Source organism: Sebastes fasciatus, chromosome 14 (assembly GCF_043250625.1).
Source record: "Sebastes fasciatus isolate fSebFas1 chromosome 14, fSebFas1.pri, whole genome shotgun sequence".
Lineage (NCBI taxonomy): Eukaryota > Metazoa > Chordata > Actinopteri > Perciformes > Sebastidae > Sebastes > Sebastes fasciatus.
In genome coordinates this window covers 30,201,829-30,219,762 of record NC_133808.1, presented here as the reverse complement: position 1 = coordinate 30,219,762, position 17,934 = coordinate 30,201,829, and the positions used below count along the sequence as shown (strand labels likewise).

At 42.6% G+C, this 17,934-nt stretch overlaps 1 protein-coding gene across 1 annotated transcript; it reads right to left on the bottom strand.

The window, feature by feature from the left end:
* Positions 1–3,028: 3,028 nt before the first annotated feature.
* Positions 3,029–4,374, bottom strand: LOC141782430 (zona pellucida-like domain-containing protein 1). Its single transcript, XM_074658797.1, has one exon. The coding sequence runs from the start codon at positions 4,337–4,339 to the stop codon at positions 3,176–3,178; it is 1,164 nt and encodes a 387-aa protein (XP_074514898.1). The 5' UTR covers positions 4,340–4,374; the 3' UTR covers positions 3,029–3,175.
* Between the last annotated feature and the right edge of the window lie 13,560 nt (positions 4,375–17,934).

Below are 17,934 nucleotides of genomic sequence, written 5' to 3'. Positions count from 1 at the left end.
TTGATTTCTTAAGTAAGTAGCTGTTTAATAAGCGAAATAATGTACAGCTAGCAAGAACCCTCCGCTACATATCAGGGTCCGCATTCCCCTGTCGGGGTTTATTTCACAACAATGACCGGCTCGCTGTACATTATCCCTCAAATGATACTCAATATGGTATAACTTTTACTAGGGATGCACTGATACCAATTCCGGATGGGATATCGGGCCAATACTGACTCAAATAGCTGGAACAGTCATCAGTGACACTGGACCCGATCTGTTTATATACTATATACATTATATACTGGAATTTTATTTTTTTTTATTTATTTTTTTTAGTTTGTTTTAATTTTTTTTTTTTAGTTGGGTCATTTAATTCAGTTTTGACCAATTTGTTCCTAAATTAAAAAGGTTTACACTTGAATTGTAATTTCTGTTAATTTTTAAGATTTTTACCAAGCTGCTGGTGTACAAATTATTATTTTAATAATAAATATATCTATGTATTTATTTGTTACATTTTGTTTTACAACGTGAGAAAAGCAATGTTTAAGTCCAGCCTGATGTTTCCTTACACATGAAAGTATGACCCCAGTCACTTCCACACAGTGAGGCTTATTAATTAATACTGGTATCGGATTGGTACTCTGCATCGGCCGCTACCCAAAGCCCAGGTATCACTATCGGTATCTGGAATGGAAAAATCGGATTGGTGCATCCCTAACTTTTATTTTAAGATTTTATGTTGAGCTTTTGACTTTAATGAAGGCAGCAAAACACAAACACAGTCAAGGTTTCCCACTAGACCAGCCAACATACAAATATATATATATATATATATATATTACTACAGATAGTTCAATAAAAGGCAACTGTATTTTGGATTCTTTGGCCCATCATCAAGGATATTGAGGATATACAGACATTTATAGATGTTTCAGATTTGGGTCAGAGTTCAGTTACATAATGATAAATGGTGAGAAAGTAGAGAAGGTTAATGAAGGTTTGTACTGAACACACAAAGAAGCACTGAGCATGTCACTCAGCACTTGTTGCATCTATAACAGGACACCTTCAGCCTTTGTGTAGGTACAGTAGAAGACACTGACAGGATATAATACCACAGCGTATCATAAAACCACCTTTAGCAGCACAGATACTGTGTGTTGACGTACTTTACTTAACTTTCTTTATACTTCTTCTCCACTACATCTCAGGCAAATATTGTACTTTTTACTCCACTACATTTATTTGATAGCTGTAGTTACTTTGCATGTTCAGATTAATAATACAAAGTATAATCAACTAATAAATGGTGTTTTATTATTATAGGTTAAGATATAACTTTATGGATCCCAGGGGGGAATTTACAGGTTACCCAGCAGTATATAAAGTAGTTAAAATTAGCTCCACATTTATCAGCTGCAACATTAAAGTGATGAACACATTAATGCATCAATAATTATAATCAAATACTAGAATATAAATTATTCTGAAATGGGCCGTTCTGCGTAGTGAGTACTTTTACTTTTGGTACTTAAAGTATATCTTGATATCTTGATGCAAGTACTTTTGTGCTTTTACTTGGGTAAAACTTGTAAAAGTATTTGTACACTAGTATTGCTACTTTTACTTCAGGAAAAGTAAAATATCTGAATACTTCTTCCACCTCTGGATGGTGATATGTGTTTGACCTTTTACGACATTTCAAAAGGACACAGGAAAAAAGGGAAAACATTTTGTTTGATTTATTTATTAAATACAGTATATATATATATATATATATTTTCTGATATGATAGTATTATCCATTCTCATACAACGGTTCATATCCTATGAAAAGTTATTCCTCATTTTTTGTGCGATTTTTCACGAATGTCTAGCAATCAATTTCGCTCCAGTCTTTTCAAAATAAACTTCTGTCTTCACAGGAAACAACTTTGTTAGGTTTAAGCAACAAAAATCAAGCGTAGCGTTAGTTGAAGCAGGCCATGAAGTCAAGCGCTGCTCATATGACAGCTATCAGCTGTTAATCCAACCCGATCAGCTGATGCATCAGCTGACGGATCAGCTGATTCCCCTCTATGCATTCATTGGCAGATTTCATACAGGGCGCCTTATTTAAGCTGCTTCAACCTGGTTACCTTTGCTGCTTCCTCTACAAAGCTGCTCGCAACCCACCTCCACCCCACCACCTCCTTTTAATACTATATCTGACTTAATCAATGTCATTCTGTTGGCACTGATGCCGGCTCTGTTCTGCACCCAGGGGGGTCTTTGTTGCTGAGGTGTGCTCTCCTTGCCTTATGCTACCACGTAGGCATGTGGATCAACGTATGCGCGTGGATGGGCAGGGAGGTCCCAGAGCAGAGCATACCGCCAAATATACTGTATATATTACTGCAAATGGAAATAAAGTTTTCTTTGACTAAAGTGGTTCTGACTGAACTACTTAGTTATGTTCAGGAAAAGATTGTGGTTTGGGTTAAAATAACACCGGAAGTGCCGTAACTTAAGTACGGATGTTACGTGACAGATAAATCAATGTTGACTTCTGGTTTCACACGGGACGTGAACAGCGGTTGACTGGGTGAAAGTCTGGTGTTTTTTGTCAGTCCCATTGGATCCCCTCATTGTCTTTTATTAATGACACCTCTTGTCCGCGGTGATGACATCAGGCAGGAAGTGAGAGGAAGGACGACAAACAGACTGTCAGAGTCCTGCTGTGAATTTATTGTGGTATGGCGGCTGGTGTTTGTGGGATGATGGGGTCAGGAGGGTGGTGAGGGAGGGTCACCTGCTCTCCTGCTCGCTCACCTCCGCTCCTGGCTGCGTGATTAATGGTCACAGCCCCCAAATCAGCTTATTTCATACAGCAGTAGACGAATGCAGAGAAATGAAGACAAATCAAAGGAAAACAGTTTGTTCTACCGTCACTTTCTTAAAATGGCACTTCATGAGACAGCACGCTGTTCCCACAATTCAGTATTTTATCTGTGAATAAAGTACTTTAGTGATGCGCCGTTCTCCCAACTATCTTTCCAGGACTGATACACAGTTAGAGCTACAATAATAGACATACAAAGTTCTCCTAACTAATGCAGAGATGAGCTGTCCTCCACCAGAAAAACTAAAATGAGCGCGCAGATAGACCTGAGGTAAGTATTCTGCATTTCAGCGCTATGGATGCCTCCTTAGTTCTTCAGTCTTTTGTAAAACACAGCTGCAACACAAAGGGCAACTAGGCAAACAAAGGCGAGGACGCCGACAGCAACGTCAAGCCCGACAGAAGAGTCGTCTTCTTCTCCGCCGACGAGGGGCTTCTCTTTGGACTCGTTGCTGTCGGCCTTGGTGACGATCTCCGTGGAAGAGATGGTGTAAGGCTCGGTTATGCCCGACGCGGGTTTGTCCACGGTGTTCCTCTTCCGTCTGTTGTTGCACTGCTTGAAGCTGCTGCAGGTGCTCATTTCGCACAGCCGGGTGATGCAGTGGAGGTAGTAGGTGGACACGGTCTCGTTCTGCTGCTCGATGAAGCGGAAGGCCGGGAAGTGGAAGCGGGAGCTCTGGCTGTCGCCGTTCTCGATCATAGTGGTGAACTGGTCCTGTGAGCAGGGGACGAACAGGTTGAAGAAGCTGGAGTTGGAAGGCAGCGGGGAGATGGAGGCGTAGCACCGGTCCAGCAGGACGTGGTACTGCCCTGTCAAGTTGGTGGCCTTGACTTCGACGTACACTTTGGTCCTCAGTTCAAGCCCCAGCTGTGGAATGACCATCGGATTTGTGTAGTCGGCGTCATTGAACAACGTCATGCTCAAAGTGCTGATGAAACTCCCGTTGTTGTCCCTGATCGCAATGGAGGACGCCGACACATCGATCTGGGTGTTGTTGATCAGGTATTCTAAGGGGTAGGCGCAGGAGTAGTAGTACTTCAGCTCAGCGTTGTAAGTGACCATGCCCGATGTGGGATCGACAGACCGGACAACGCCGCTGATGTTGACCGTCTGGATGTTGGAGAAGTCAGAGAATATTCCCGTCCCAGCAGCGCTGGTGGTCCTGAATATGCTTCCACAGGCGTGGGTCATATTTAGAGGGAAGTTGAAGCGAGCAACAGGTGGAGTCACAGATTCATCGAGGGTTGCTCTACATACCGGGTCCAACTTGTGGTTCAGGATCAGCAGAGTCTCGTTGTAGCCGGTGTAGACAACGGGGCACATTTGAATCGCCAGACTAATGGATGAAGTGCCGCATTGCACTGCGATGTCACTGATTTCTGGCCGTCTTGCTTCAATTCCACACTCACCCAGCGTTAGCTGACTACTTCTGCCTATAGTGGAGAGTAACAGTAAAATAACCTTCATCATTTTTCTTCTTTTTCGTCAGCTTTGCCTTGGGTTTGTCTTGACTCTGCTGCTGAAGGCTGGTAGAGCTCAGTGAGTTTGAAGTCTTGGGGCTGTGTTCAGGGGTCTTTATAGGTAAGTTCGTCCTCTGGGATTGGTCCAAAAGAAGGTCAAGCATCTTGCTATTTGTGAACAACTGTATTGTATTAGGTAGGAGAGCTCCAATCTGGACCATATCCTAGGGGCAGCAACTGAAACCTAAAGCATCTTGCTTCAGAGACAATGTCCTTCTTCCTTTGTTGAGTATGCTTTAAGATATAGATTTCCACGGCCTCTATAGCTAAGCCTTCATGAAGTCAGTGAACATAACACTTCCTGAGATGAATTCCTCGGTAACGTACAATGCTGCGTAGGTTCTTATATCCGGTTTGAGCCCCAGCAGCTTCAGTAATGACCTAGTTTAGATCCAGGGGAGCAGGCAGTGAACCGCTGGATGACTCACTCACTGTGCTCCTTATTTATCCTGACAACATTAATAATAATAGTCATAAACAAACCAAACATCCTCTGTGTGAAATCTAATGATACAGACTTAAAGAGATCATGATGAGGGGGTTGTGAGATAAAGTGACAGGAAATAAACCAAAGTGGGCCAAAGTTAGGAAAGTAACGTTTAAGTCTAGCCTGATGTTGCCTTATACATAAAAGAATGATCCCAGTCACTTCCACACAGTGATGCATACATATTATTAATTAAACACTGGTATCGGATCCATACTCGGTAACGTGACTGAAAAAATCTGATTGGTGCATCCCTAACTTTTATTTTAAGATTTTATGTTGAGCTTTTGACTTTAATGAAGGCAGCAAAACACAAACACAGTCAAGGTTTCCTACTGGACCAGCCAACATACAAAAATATATATACTGGAAAAACAAAATTCGGAAACTTGTGTTTGGTGGATTATTTCTCTGTTGTTACAATGCTAATGGTCATTGTATTTTACATCGTTGGAAAGCCTGTTTATTTACCTTCCCAATGATGTCCAACTTGTAAGGATCATGCATTTGTGGGATGAGCAGCACAGCTGATTATGTGGGGAGTGCCCAAGAAAAATGTGCCAAAATGCTCTGCCAATGGTAAACAGTGTATCTCATAAGGCTACCAGGAAGCCTGCAATGACTGCCCTTCACCGTCAGGCCCGTTTGCGCTGGTGTCGACAACACAGACAATGGAAGCTGAACATGTGGGGGAATGTCATGTTCAGTGATGCGTCCAGGTTCTGTCTGCCAAAGTCGGATGGCAGGGTGAAAGTATGGAGACGACGCGGAGAACGCTATGCTGATTGTTGCACCGATGGAGTAAGAGCTTTTGGTAGGGGCAGTGTCATGGTGTGGGGCGGCATCTCCCTCACTGGCAAAACAAGGCTTGTCATCATTGAAGGCCATCTCAATGCAGTGAGATATCGGGATCTCCATCGTCTTTGACCCTGCCATCCAACTTTGGTAGACAGAACCTGGACTCATCACTGAACATGACATTCCCCCACATGTTCAGGTGGTTCCATTGTCTGTGTTGTTGACACCAGCGCAAACGGGCCTGACGGTGAGGAGCAGTCATTGCAGGCTTCCTGGTAGCCTTATGAGATACACTGTTTACCATTGGCAGAGCATTTTGGCAATTTTTTCTTGGGCGCTACCCACATAATCAGCTGTGCTGCTCATCCCACAAATGCATGATCCTTACAAGTTGGACATCATTGAGAAGGTAAATAAACAGGCTTTCCAACGATGTAAAATACAATGACCATTAGTATTGTAACAACAGAGAAATAATCCACCAAACACAAGTTTACTAACTTTCTTTTTCCAGTTTATATGATACTACAGATACTTCAATAAAAGGCAACTGTACCCTGGATTTATTGGCCCATCATCGAGGATATCGAGGATATACAGACATTTATCGATGTTTGAGATTTGGGTAAGATTTCAGTTATATAATGATAAATGGTGAGAAAGTAGAGCAGGTTAATGAAGGTTTGTACTGAACACACAAAGAAGCACTGAGCATGTCACGCAGCACTTGTTGCATCTATAACAGGACACCTTCAGCCTTTGTGTAGGTACAGTAGAAGACACTGACAGGATATAATACCACAGTATCATAAAACCACCTTTAGCAGCACAGATACTGTGTATTGACGTACATGTACTTTACTTGACTTTCCATTTTCTTTATACTTCTAATGCACTACATCTCAGAAGCAAATGTTACATCTAAAAATGAATTTGAATTTGAATGTTAGACCTTTTATGACACTTCAAAAGACAAAGGGAAAATGCATAAAAAAAGTTACACATTTAACCAAAATAACCAATTCATTATATTTGCAGAGATAATGAGATGTAGTTCTAGTTTAGATCCAACGCTCTCATGTCCTGTCAGTCCCATTGGATCCCCTCGTTGTCTTTTATTAATGACACCTCTTGTCCGCGGTGACGACATCAGGCAGGAAGTGAGAGGAAGGACGACAAACAGACTCTGTCAGATCCCTGCTGTGAATTTATTGTGGTACACGGCGGCTGGTGTTTGGGGGATGATGGGGTCAGGAGGGTGGTGAGGGAGGGTCACCTGCTCTCCTGCTCGCTCACCTCCGCTCCTGGCTGCGTGATTAATGGTCACAGCCCCGAAATCAGCCGGAGGGTCTGCGGCGTTGAGGACTCGCAGAGGCGGAAACACAAAAAAAACCAGGTGGGAATTTCTGCTCAGAGGAAAAATACAACCTCTCTGTCGCTGTTTTATTGCGCAGGTCGTGACCAAATGGCTCTCTGTTATGATTGGGCCTTACGGGGTATTTTGTCTGGCGGCGAGCAGCAGTGAGGTGATGATTACTGCTGAGACACAGGAAGTGAAGGGATTCTATCAGCGAGACTGTATACGGAGAACACAAGCTGAGTGTTAATCTGCTGCTCTGACCAGAGCTTCTTTTGTTTGTAATTATAGTCTGAACTAGTAAAACTGAACTCAATCTAACGTTTCAGGGTGCGAGAACTAAATAATACAAGTTTACATTTACTAAAAAGTAGTATTTCCAGTAGAGGTTTGGTGTACAGTAGAAAGACACATACATGATGACCTACACTCACTCCTACACCCACCATGGCTCTTCTTTCCATGTACAGTATGTATGACGCTGTGCTAATTGAAAGCTCGTCTGTTTCGTACTTCTCCTGTCCGTTTCCTGCTCTGCCGCCCGGCTGCTGCTTGGCCATTATAGCCGCTGACCTGGTTCACACCAGATAATATATCACCCTGTAAAGCGAGCCGCCATAGAAGTCCACCCAACAACCAATTGTTATGCTAAGGAAATTAACTGTCACGTATGAAATGTGTTAATTTACCAAGAAACAAGCTAAATGCGCTGGAAAAAACAGTTATTAGGAAAAGTTACATAAAAGAATAAAAGGAAGTGAGTATTTGTGTGACGTCGCAGATCTATTGGAGTGATGTATTAGCGTATCGTTGAGTGCAGAACTGGTTGATGGGCTCACCAACAGAATAAGTTTGCATTAACTCCACTCTGAGATGTAGACAAGCAGCAGTTACACACCTTAGAGCCAAACCTGGGTGTGCCAGTGTTAATAAAGTTGTGCTGTAAGGTCAGTAATTGAGACCTGCTGAGCTCAGAAATGGAGCTTTTTATGTTCTACGTATTCACCATAAACTGAACCAGGTCAAGGCAGCAGTGACAATACACACAACTTGGTGGTAATCTGAGACTTCGCCGACCTCTGTGCTGACAATACTGACAATACCATACCTACATACAATCATGGATACCTATTAAAAAATGAGAATAGCACCATGTGAGTGACTCTAAATACAGTTTATTTGATGCTAAACAAAATAAATGTGTAGAAAAATGGCAAAATAAACCTGTTCTCAAGAACTGATGCAGCTTTTTCCCACACTGTACAGTACATAACTGTAATATCTGTAAACGTGATCAATAACAGCAGCTCAGTAACAGGCGTGTACGAATCACACTTAACTTTCCCACACACACACACACACAGATTGTTCATGCAGCAGTGTAACGCTGATTTACGAGGCTCTGAATATTTCTTAGAGATGCCTGTTGCTGCCTTTGTCTTTCATGTCTCACATACACACACACACATGCAAGTACACTCACACACATGCATGTACACACACACAGTGACTGTTGGCCTTTCATGTGTGGAGAAAAGGGCAACTGCAGAGACCAGCTGTTAAGAGCTGGAGCAGATATGTTCCTCTACCCGGACCAGTTGCTTTCTGCAGCTAGGACACACACACACACACACACACACACACACACACACATTCCTGCAGCGTTATAAAATGTCATTGGTCTTGACGTGGTGACGAGTGGCGTTTACTCTGGAGAGCTCCTGGTTGGTGGGACGGAGGCTCAGAGCGTCTACAGTTTCATAGAGAGACAAACGTGAAAATTAATAAAAATATAACTCAAATCACGGGAACACTTCGTCTCCTGCTGTAGCTCCTCTCCTCATCTCCTTTCCTCGTACGCTACCCTCCCTTTCCTAAGGGCTACTCCTCATTCTTCTCCATCTCTCCTCTCCTGGTTTCCTTTTCTTTTCTTTCCTTTCCTCTACTCTTCCTTTTCTCTTATCCCCTTTTCTTTTCTTTCCTTTACACCACTTTTCTCTCCTTTCCTCTCCTCTCTGATCCGTTTATCAATCTTCTTTCCTTTCCTTTTGTGTCCTTTCCTTACCTCTCCTCTTTTCTCCTGCTTTCCTCTCCTTTCCTTTGCTTTTGTCCCCTTTCCTCTTATCTTTGCTCCCTCTTTTCTCTTTCCTTCCTCTCCTCCTTTCCTGTTTTTTCCCTCCCTTTCCTCTGCTTTCATCTCCTCTCCTTTTTTCTTTTCTCTCCTCTCCTTTCCTCTCCCTTTCTTTCTTCCTTTCTTTTCCCTCTCATCTCCTCTCCTCTTCTCTCCTCTCCTCTCCTCTCTACTCCACTCATCTCTTTTCCTTCTGCTCTCCTTACCTCACATCTTTTCTCCTGCTTTCCTTTTATTGTCTCCTCTCTCCTCTTTTATTCATTCCTTTCTTTTCCATTCTTTCCTTTCTCCACTCCTTTCCTCTCTGTTCTGCTTATCTCCTTTCCTGTCCCCTGTCCTCATTTCCTTACCTCTCCTTTTTTCTCCTGCTTTCCTCTCCTTTTCTCTTCTCTCAATTTCTTGATTTTCTTCACACTACTTTTACCCCCTCTCCACTTCTCTTCACTCCTTTCCTTTCTCTTGCTTCTCTCTCCTCTTTTCTCCTCTTCTCTCTTTCCTTTCCTGTTTACCCTTTCCCTTCCTTTCTTCTTCTTTCCTCACTCCTCCTGTGCTCTCCTGTCCTTTCCTCTCCTCTCCTCTCCTCTCCTCTCCTCTCCTCTCCTCTCCTCTCCTCTCCTCTCCTCTCAGTTTAACTCTTTAGTGAAATTTGCTGCCATCACCTGCTGAATCACACCTCCTCCTCCTCCTCCTCCTCCTCCTCCTCCTCCTCCTCCTCCTCCTCCTCCTCCTCCTCTCTAGTGTTGAGTTACACCAGATGTGGAGCCTCGCTATTTGGAAGTCTGATTGATTTTCGGCCTCACCGCAATCCAGCTGTTGTGTTTGTGAGCTGCCGGTAAATGAGGCTCTCTTGTTTACCTCTTATAGTCTCTAGCAGTGATTTTTACCTCCACACCAACACAGTGAAGGTGAATGGACTTTCACTGGTGCTGCTCACGGCGTTGTAAAAGTGACATTTTTGACAGTATTTTGACCAAAGAAATAGTCCCTATAGAGGTGTATGAATATATGGTTTTGTGTGAACTGACCCTTTAAACTCAGCATGTTGTGTAACATGCAGCGGCAGCAGTGGACAGTTTGGTGACAGAAACACGTGGAACATTTTTCTTCATGGACTCGAGCCTTCAGGGTTCTGAGTGGAGCCGGGCCATAACTATGATGGATCGCCCCCCTGTGTGTGTGTGTGTGTGTGTGTGTGTGTGTGTGTGTGTGTGTGTGTGTGTGTGTGTGTGTGTGTGTCTGTGTGTGTGTGTGTGTGTGTCTCGTCTACTACTACATGTACGGAAGTGTGTGTGTAACTTCTGTGTACTGCATGTCAGAATACTTTGTCTCTCTGTTAGTTATACTGCTGTGCATCATAGAGCTGCAGCAATTCATTATTAAATTAATCGCCAACTATTTTGATAATTGATTAATCGGGTTGAGTCATTTTTCAAGAATTTTTTAATTGCAGCTTCTTAAATGTGAATATTTTCTGTTTTTTTTTACTCCTCTGTGACAGTAAACTGAATCGTTGAGTCGTGGACAAAACAAGACATTTGAGGACGTCATTTTTGGCTTTGGGAAACACGGTTTTCATCATTTTCTGACATTTTATAGACCAAACAACTAATCGATGATAGAGAAAATAATCGACAATGAAAGTAATCGTTAGTTGCAGCTCTAATCACTTTTATTTCTGCCACTTGGTCACTTCAGGATGCGTAATTGTTGTGTATGTTTGTGTATTTTCTTATATGCCAAAGACAAATTTTCAGTTTATGCAAATCTACTGGACAATAAAGTAACCTGAATCTGAATCAGTGTCATTTAAAGTTATTTCAGACTTTAGTTTTGGGGTGTATTAGTCTGTATTCAATATTTTAGACTGAAAGAGAGAGATGCATGTTTTTAAGCACTTACTTTTGTTTATTATTGACTTTAATCTTATCATTGCATGTATTTATTATGGGCCTGTTATTCCGTTATTGATAAATGAATCAGTTTGTAATGTGTAGGGTTGCAACTGACAATTATTCCAAGTATCAATTATTCTGTTCATTATACTTTTGTGATTATATTATAGACCCAACAACTAATCAATTAATCAACAATGAAAACAATCGTTATTTGCAGCCCTAGACTATAAATGAGGTTAGGAGGACACATGCACACACGCGTGTTTGAGTCACATACTTCTGTTTTGTGTTTCTGTGTGCAGGTGTGCCCGACTGCCCGTCATCCGTCAGTGTGTGAGTGCAAGTGTTTCTATGCAGAAGTGTGAGTGTGAGCACATGTGGGAAAGTGTTGGTGTGTAAATCAGCATGTGTTTTTGCTGTGTGTGCTCTTTTATCTTTGTAGTTTGAGTTTTAGACCTGTGAGGACATTTCTAGAATGTTTTGTAGTTCAGTGGAAATTAAAATTAGGCACAAATCACATCAAATTTAAGCTCTAAAATATTTTCATCAACATTATGCAAATCATCCCCCCACATTCCTTCCAGCTGTGTGTCCATGTGGGGAGATGAAGGCCAGTGATTGCACAGCAGCAGAAACAGCTCATACTGATCACGTCTGTCTGGGTCAAAGTGATAATAACTATAACCGGATGATTATTATAATTGAATTTTTGTTGTTGTGCATCATTTCTCATTTGTATATTTATTGCATGAATACAAAGTAATGTATGATGTCATCATTTCATGGAAACACTTTGGGTTTCACACATTGACAGGAAAAGCAGAGCTAGACATCACGGCTAAAGCTGCATGCTAACTCTGTCACGGTCAGGAAACGTTATCGTATCGCAGCGCTCTCATCTCCGTGGTCAAATGGTCCTACCCTACAACTGTAGAGCACCCAGATACTGACATTTATGTTATAAATGCATTGAAACGGCCCCGATGGAGCTGACCATGGATGGATAAAGAGAACGGAGCTGACGGGAGAGCTAGAGACCACCTTGGAGAAGTTAGAGGAAGTAGACATGCCTGACTACGTCCGGTTTTCAAAATAAGGTGTTAACAAAGGGAACTGTATATACAAAATACATCTATGGAAATAAGATTGACTGGATTATATTCACCAGAATTATAAAACATTACATTTCCCTTATAAATTAAAAAGAAAATACCACTAATTTGTGAGGGAAAAGTCTTTATTCTTTGATTTGACTGATATATTTGACATCTCTGACTACATACATGCTGAAAATCAAACACTCTTACTGTATTCATTTAGATATTTTCCAAAGTAAAAGTCCCTACATGTGTATGATCTAACTTTTTCCCATGGTCTAGTGTTAAAAAAGTTAACCAAAATCACAATAAATCGTAATATTGAATCACAATTCCTAAAAATCACAATACATATCGAATCGGCACCCAAGTATTGTGATAGTATCGCATCGGGAGATGGGTGATTCGTCCCAGACATACTTTCTAATGTAATGAAAACACAATGATTGTTATTATCAGGTGATTATACACTAAAGAAAACACACTTATTATTAATATAATATTCCATATCTGCCTATAGATCCCCCTGAATGTTACACAATGGTCCTTTAAGGCCTCAGAAGTATAGAAACACCAACATGTGTGACTGTATGTGAAGGAATTCTTGTCAGTGTGTGTTTCCACAACTCTGAATGTGTGCGTGCGCTCTGTGTTACACATTCACACACACACACACACACACACACACACACACGTGCGTGAGCGTGTGAGCGGCGGTCTCCCGGGCCGGGCCATAACAGTGATGGATGGGCCGTGTGTGGAGGCCGTTATTATTTGTTATGTGAGCGGGTGTGTGTGACTGGGCCGAGGGGGCCATACACCTGCTGCGCGTCCAGAGAGCCCCGGCGAGCTCGGAGAACAGCTGGACGCATTGATTTAGCTGCTCGCTCCGCAGCCTGCAGGAACAAATCAAGCAACAGCTAATAAAAAACGGCCTTTATGATGGCTGCTCCGCTCGCCCTCCAAAACAACTGGCTACATCATGTGTTTTTCTAACGCCCGCCGCCACACAAAATTAAATCCCGGGCTAAGGTGTCGCTTCTGGATGCCGTGGAGCTCATGGCTTAATGTCTGGCTTTAATGCAGCGGGGGTAATCAATGCTGCATGGTGGATGGGTCTGTTTGCATGCACAACCACTCGCATCTATGAAAGTCTATTATATATATATATGTGTGTGTTTAAAGCATGTTTGTCTTCACACCTAGATTAGTTAATCAATACTTGTTCATGTTTCTGGTGAAATTAGCGAAACGCTGCAGCAGAATTAAAGTGTGTGTGTTTGTGTGAGTCAGCCCTGTTTAAAGCCGTTCCTCCCAGTGCATTGTGGGTGCAGCTGTGCCGCTGTGTGTCTCCGTGCTGGCAGATGATACAGTGGCTCTATTGTGAGTCTATTGTGAAGCTTTATCACGCCTGCTGAGCTGAGCCAGTGGATACAGAGGAGCAGATTAACTCAGTGTTATCACGTTGTTTTAGACACATCGTTCTGCAACCAGAGACGTGTGAGTGTTATTTATCAAACAGATGCAGCAGACAGGAAGTAGCATCCGAGACTGGAATTATGGTTCTCTTGTTTTGAAGCCTTGAGTTCAGCGTTTTGGCCGTCACCATCTTGGTTTCTGGCAACCAGAAGTGATACGAGAGGGTGGAGCTCGAGTGCAACCAAACGCTGAATAAGACATTTTTAGGCGACCAAAAATTATACAATTAACTTTCATGAAGTGAAAACACACTGTGAAAGGGTTAAAGTTGTAAGATGAAAACACGGACAACTCCCAGACCGGACAACGCTGTGGTAGCGACCTGTCAATCACAAGGTAGCCCCGCCCTGAAGCATCCCCTGCTTTATGGTCTATCTGACTCTAAATGGGACCATCATTTACTAAATGAACATCATGCTGTATTGAAGAAGACTTGAAACTAGAGATTGAGACCTTAAACTCATGTTTACAATGTTTACTGAGGTAATAAATCAAGAGAGAAGTAGGCTCTTTTTCTCATAGACTTCTATACAATCAGACTTCTTTATGCAACCAGAGGAGTCGCCCCCTGCTGGCTGTTAGAAAGAATGCAGGTTTGAGGCACTTCCACCAAACAGTATATAAGCAAAGAGATGAACTGCTGCCATTTTGGACTGAAAATGCTTATTATATTTATAATATTTCATTGTTCAACACAGGCCATTTTAGTAGAAAACGACAATAGAATAGAAATAATGTTGTTTTACTTTTGTAGGCACTTTGTAGGCGAACGTTTTATTGGTGTCCGGTAGTCGCTTTCAGTCCAAAATGGCGGAAGCGTAGCTCTGCTGCTCAGTGCCAACAATAGACTTTCACTTCTTGGCAATATGCGTTCTTTGTTTCCACATCGGCTTCACTTTTCAGAACCGGAGGTTGCCCACTGAAGCTGATAAACAAACCTCAAATTTTCCTGAAAATGTGGAGAAAAATAATGTGATGCTGATTGGATAAAAATTAATAAATAACATTGTACTCAACATGTGTGCAAGTGTAAAAGAAACGATAGCCACAAAAACGTCTCTTAATGACACCTCTGTGTATTTGCTTGCATGCAGCCCGGAGTAGCATCTTCCACCCTTTGAGTTATACCTCTCAACTAATCAGTGAAGTGCTCCTCCCTCCTTTATACACATGCATTTTGTCCTTCTATATTTGTTTATTTACAAAAATAATGTAAATGTACCTTGGTTACTTCTTTAATAATACGTCTCTGTTGAAGAATCCACTGTTGGGAAGGAGCGTCAAAATCACAGGGGAGATTAAAATTGCATATTCCACCAGTTTTACTACTTACACACAATTTACTAACTTTTGCATGAAATATCCTCCCCACCCCCGATATAGCAGGTCTGAATCAGTCCAAGTATATTCCAGACAGGTTCTAATGAGTAATCTGTGAATCTGAATCTTGAGGCAGCAGCTGTGATGCCTTCAGGAGGCGATATCGAGCAGACGGGCTGCTGCTGTTCGTGGTCATTGCTGCCACAATGCGGCACAAAGAGGTGACACGGTGTCACCCGGCAGCTGTATAACTCGAATAACTAACGTGTGATGCTGTGGCCGATGCTGTGACATTGTTAAATGGACAGAGCGTCGGTGAGTGACACCACTTAGTGTCGCGCTGGGAGGCCGATGAAAATGGACGGGCTTTATTGTGCAGCGAGCTGAGCCCGTCAGCTTGTTGTCGATGTGAGAGTCTTACGCTCTCCGATGCTGTGACTATAAATACGCCCCAATAATAGATTCACAGGTCAACAAGCTGCGGGCAGACATCAGAGGGAAGATGAGGACAATGATGGCTTACAAAGGAAATATTTACAGCTATGACTCAGCATCTTATTGCCTCTCTGTAGCCACCAGTAATAAAATCTGATTCAATAATTGAAGCAAAACGGAGAAGTTGGAAGATTGTCTTTGACATCGTAGTTTCAGCCTCTTCTGAGCTCTGCGATATCTATTTCAGGAATCCTGTTGGCCGAGCCAAGACTGTAAAAACCAAAGCTGGACTTCAGATGTTAAAGCCATCAGCTGCGTGCGTGCGTGTGTGTGTGTACGTACAGTAGATGAGCTCGTATCAGATGCCTGCAGTAGTCCATAGCTAAACCACGGAGCTCCACCGTTCCTTCATCTTCATTCACCCGTGTGATAAAATCTCTGACCGGTGTCAGAGATGGAAGAGATGTGATGGAGCCTCTCTGCTCACTGTGGCCGTCCTTCACAACGGTGGGATCTCCTCGTAAAACACTCTTCTGTTCTTACAGAGAGGAACCTGAATCTGTGCAGGACCACGAAAAACTGCAGCCACATCAGGGTTGTGTTTCCATATAGAAACCATCCCCACCTTATATATTCTCTTTAGTGGTATCGAGCCAGGCAGCATTTATTTTTCAAGGTTTTAAGATTTCTGCTGCCAATCCAATGCAATGGAGGTGAATTCAATTTAGTTTGTGGTGCTCACAACTAGGGATGGGTATCGTTAAAGGATTTGAATCGTTTTTTATTGCCAATGTGTGAACAGGTTGTAACCTAACCTAAAAAATGAGACCTTCCGTGACTTTCTGGGTTTCCTCTCTCAGCCTGTAGACGGCTTTTAATGTGAAGAATGCGGCCTGTTTTTTCTGGGAATATCCAACGAATGTGACGTTGTGCCTTTACGCTCTTCAGCTCCTACAGGGCTAACAGTGTGCAACCAAAGCTTGTGTGTTCCCTCCACCATTGTCTCTAAGAGCAGAGTCTCCGGCGTCTATGTCCAGTCCACCCCTAATTTCAACATCGTCCAACCCTACTGAAGACAGTAAACATGGCTCCTTCAGGCTCTCCCTGCATGCAGAAGGTCAGGTCAGTTTGTCCTTCAGACTCGTTGACCCAAGGTCAAAGTCAGACATATAACCTCTCTGATATCCCAGCTTTATGTCGTTCACCTTTGACCTCTCGGCCTCTGAGGTCAGACGGACCACACACCTCTTGCAGCAGGTGAGCATGAACTGTGGAATCTCGTAACTTTTACTGGAGGCAGGTGGAGCTAAAGAGACCGACCGTCATCACTCTGCTATGTCAACTATTATTTTCAGCACCTATCCATTACAATAGGAGACAATACTAAGTTGGACCGCCGGTATCATTTGTGTTCATTCGTGCGGAGAGGAGAAGGAGCTTGTCTCCATAGATACCAACAACTTTCCATTTCTGCCATCAACCATGGAAGAAATAACCACTGTTGCTGCTTTGTACATGTTGTGGAAGCCACAGATGTATTGGAAAACCAAACGCCGTCGTGTCTGGGTTCATAACGTCACCCAGCGGTGAGCTGTATTCACATACAGTGTCATTGCACTGACTGTATCTAGCAAGCCACACGTCGCTACTGTGCTATGAACCCAAAAAAAACAGATTCTGCTGTCTTTAATTGCAATAAACAGACCAAAAGAATGCCAAAATAACTACATAAGAATGCAGATTTGTAAAAAGTCTCAATTCATGTTTTGTCAGGTCTGTACGCAAGACGACAATCAAACAACTTTTAAAATGCTTGTTTTATGAATGGAGTTTGGATCAATCGGTGCCAGGCTATGCAGCTGCTCCATCAACACTCAACATAGCATCATTTAGGGATAAATACGGCAGCAACGTTGTTGTAAAATGTATTAAAATGATGCCGAAATAACTACATAATGATGCCGATTTGTAAAAAGTCTGAATTCATGCTTTGCCAAGTCTGTTTGCAAGACGACAATCAAACAGCTTTTAAAATGCTTGTTTTCTGAATGGAGTTTGGATGGATCAGTGCCAGGCTATGCGAATGACGTGAATTTTCTGTGTTCGCGTTGCGTCATTCGCAACATTTCCATCGCCTGGTGCAAATTTGCGTCTAATTCTTGTATGTAATCGCGCCGCACGAAAATGTCTATTAGACATCAGAATCTGAAGCTAAAGTCTCACCAACCACTAAACGCATTCAGTTACTCTGGAAACTTTCCGTGTGGATTCTGAGGAGCTATCGAGTTAACGGTGTTTCCATGAGAGAACACAGTGGTTATGAAGGTGCTATTTACACACACAGCAAGACGCCGCTGATAGTTGGACGTTTATGCTCTTGAGCAAGGCTTCGGTGGACGGCGGGTGATTCATACCCAGTTGCCCGCTGCTCCCAAGGAACAAGCCCTAAATTATTAGAAGGGGAAAAGAGCTGCCAGACTGGAAATTAAGGAGGAAAAAACTTTTCAACGTGAATTATTCACTGGACACGACTCGAGGGCCTCAGA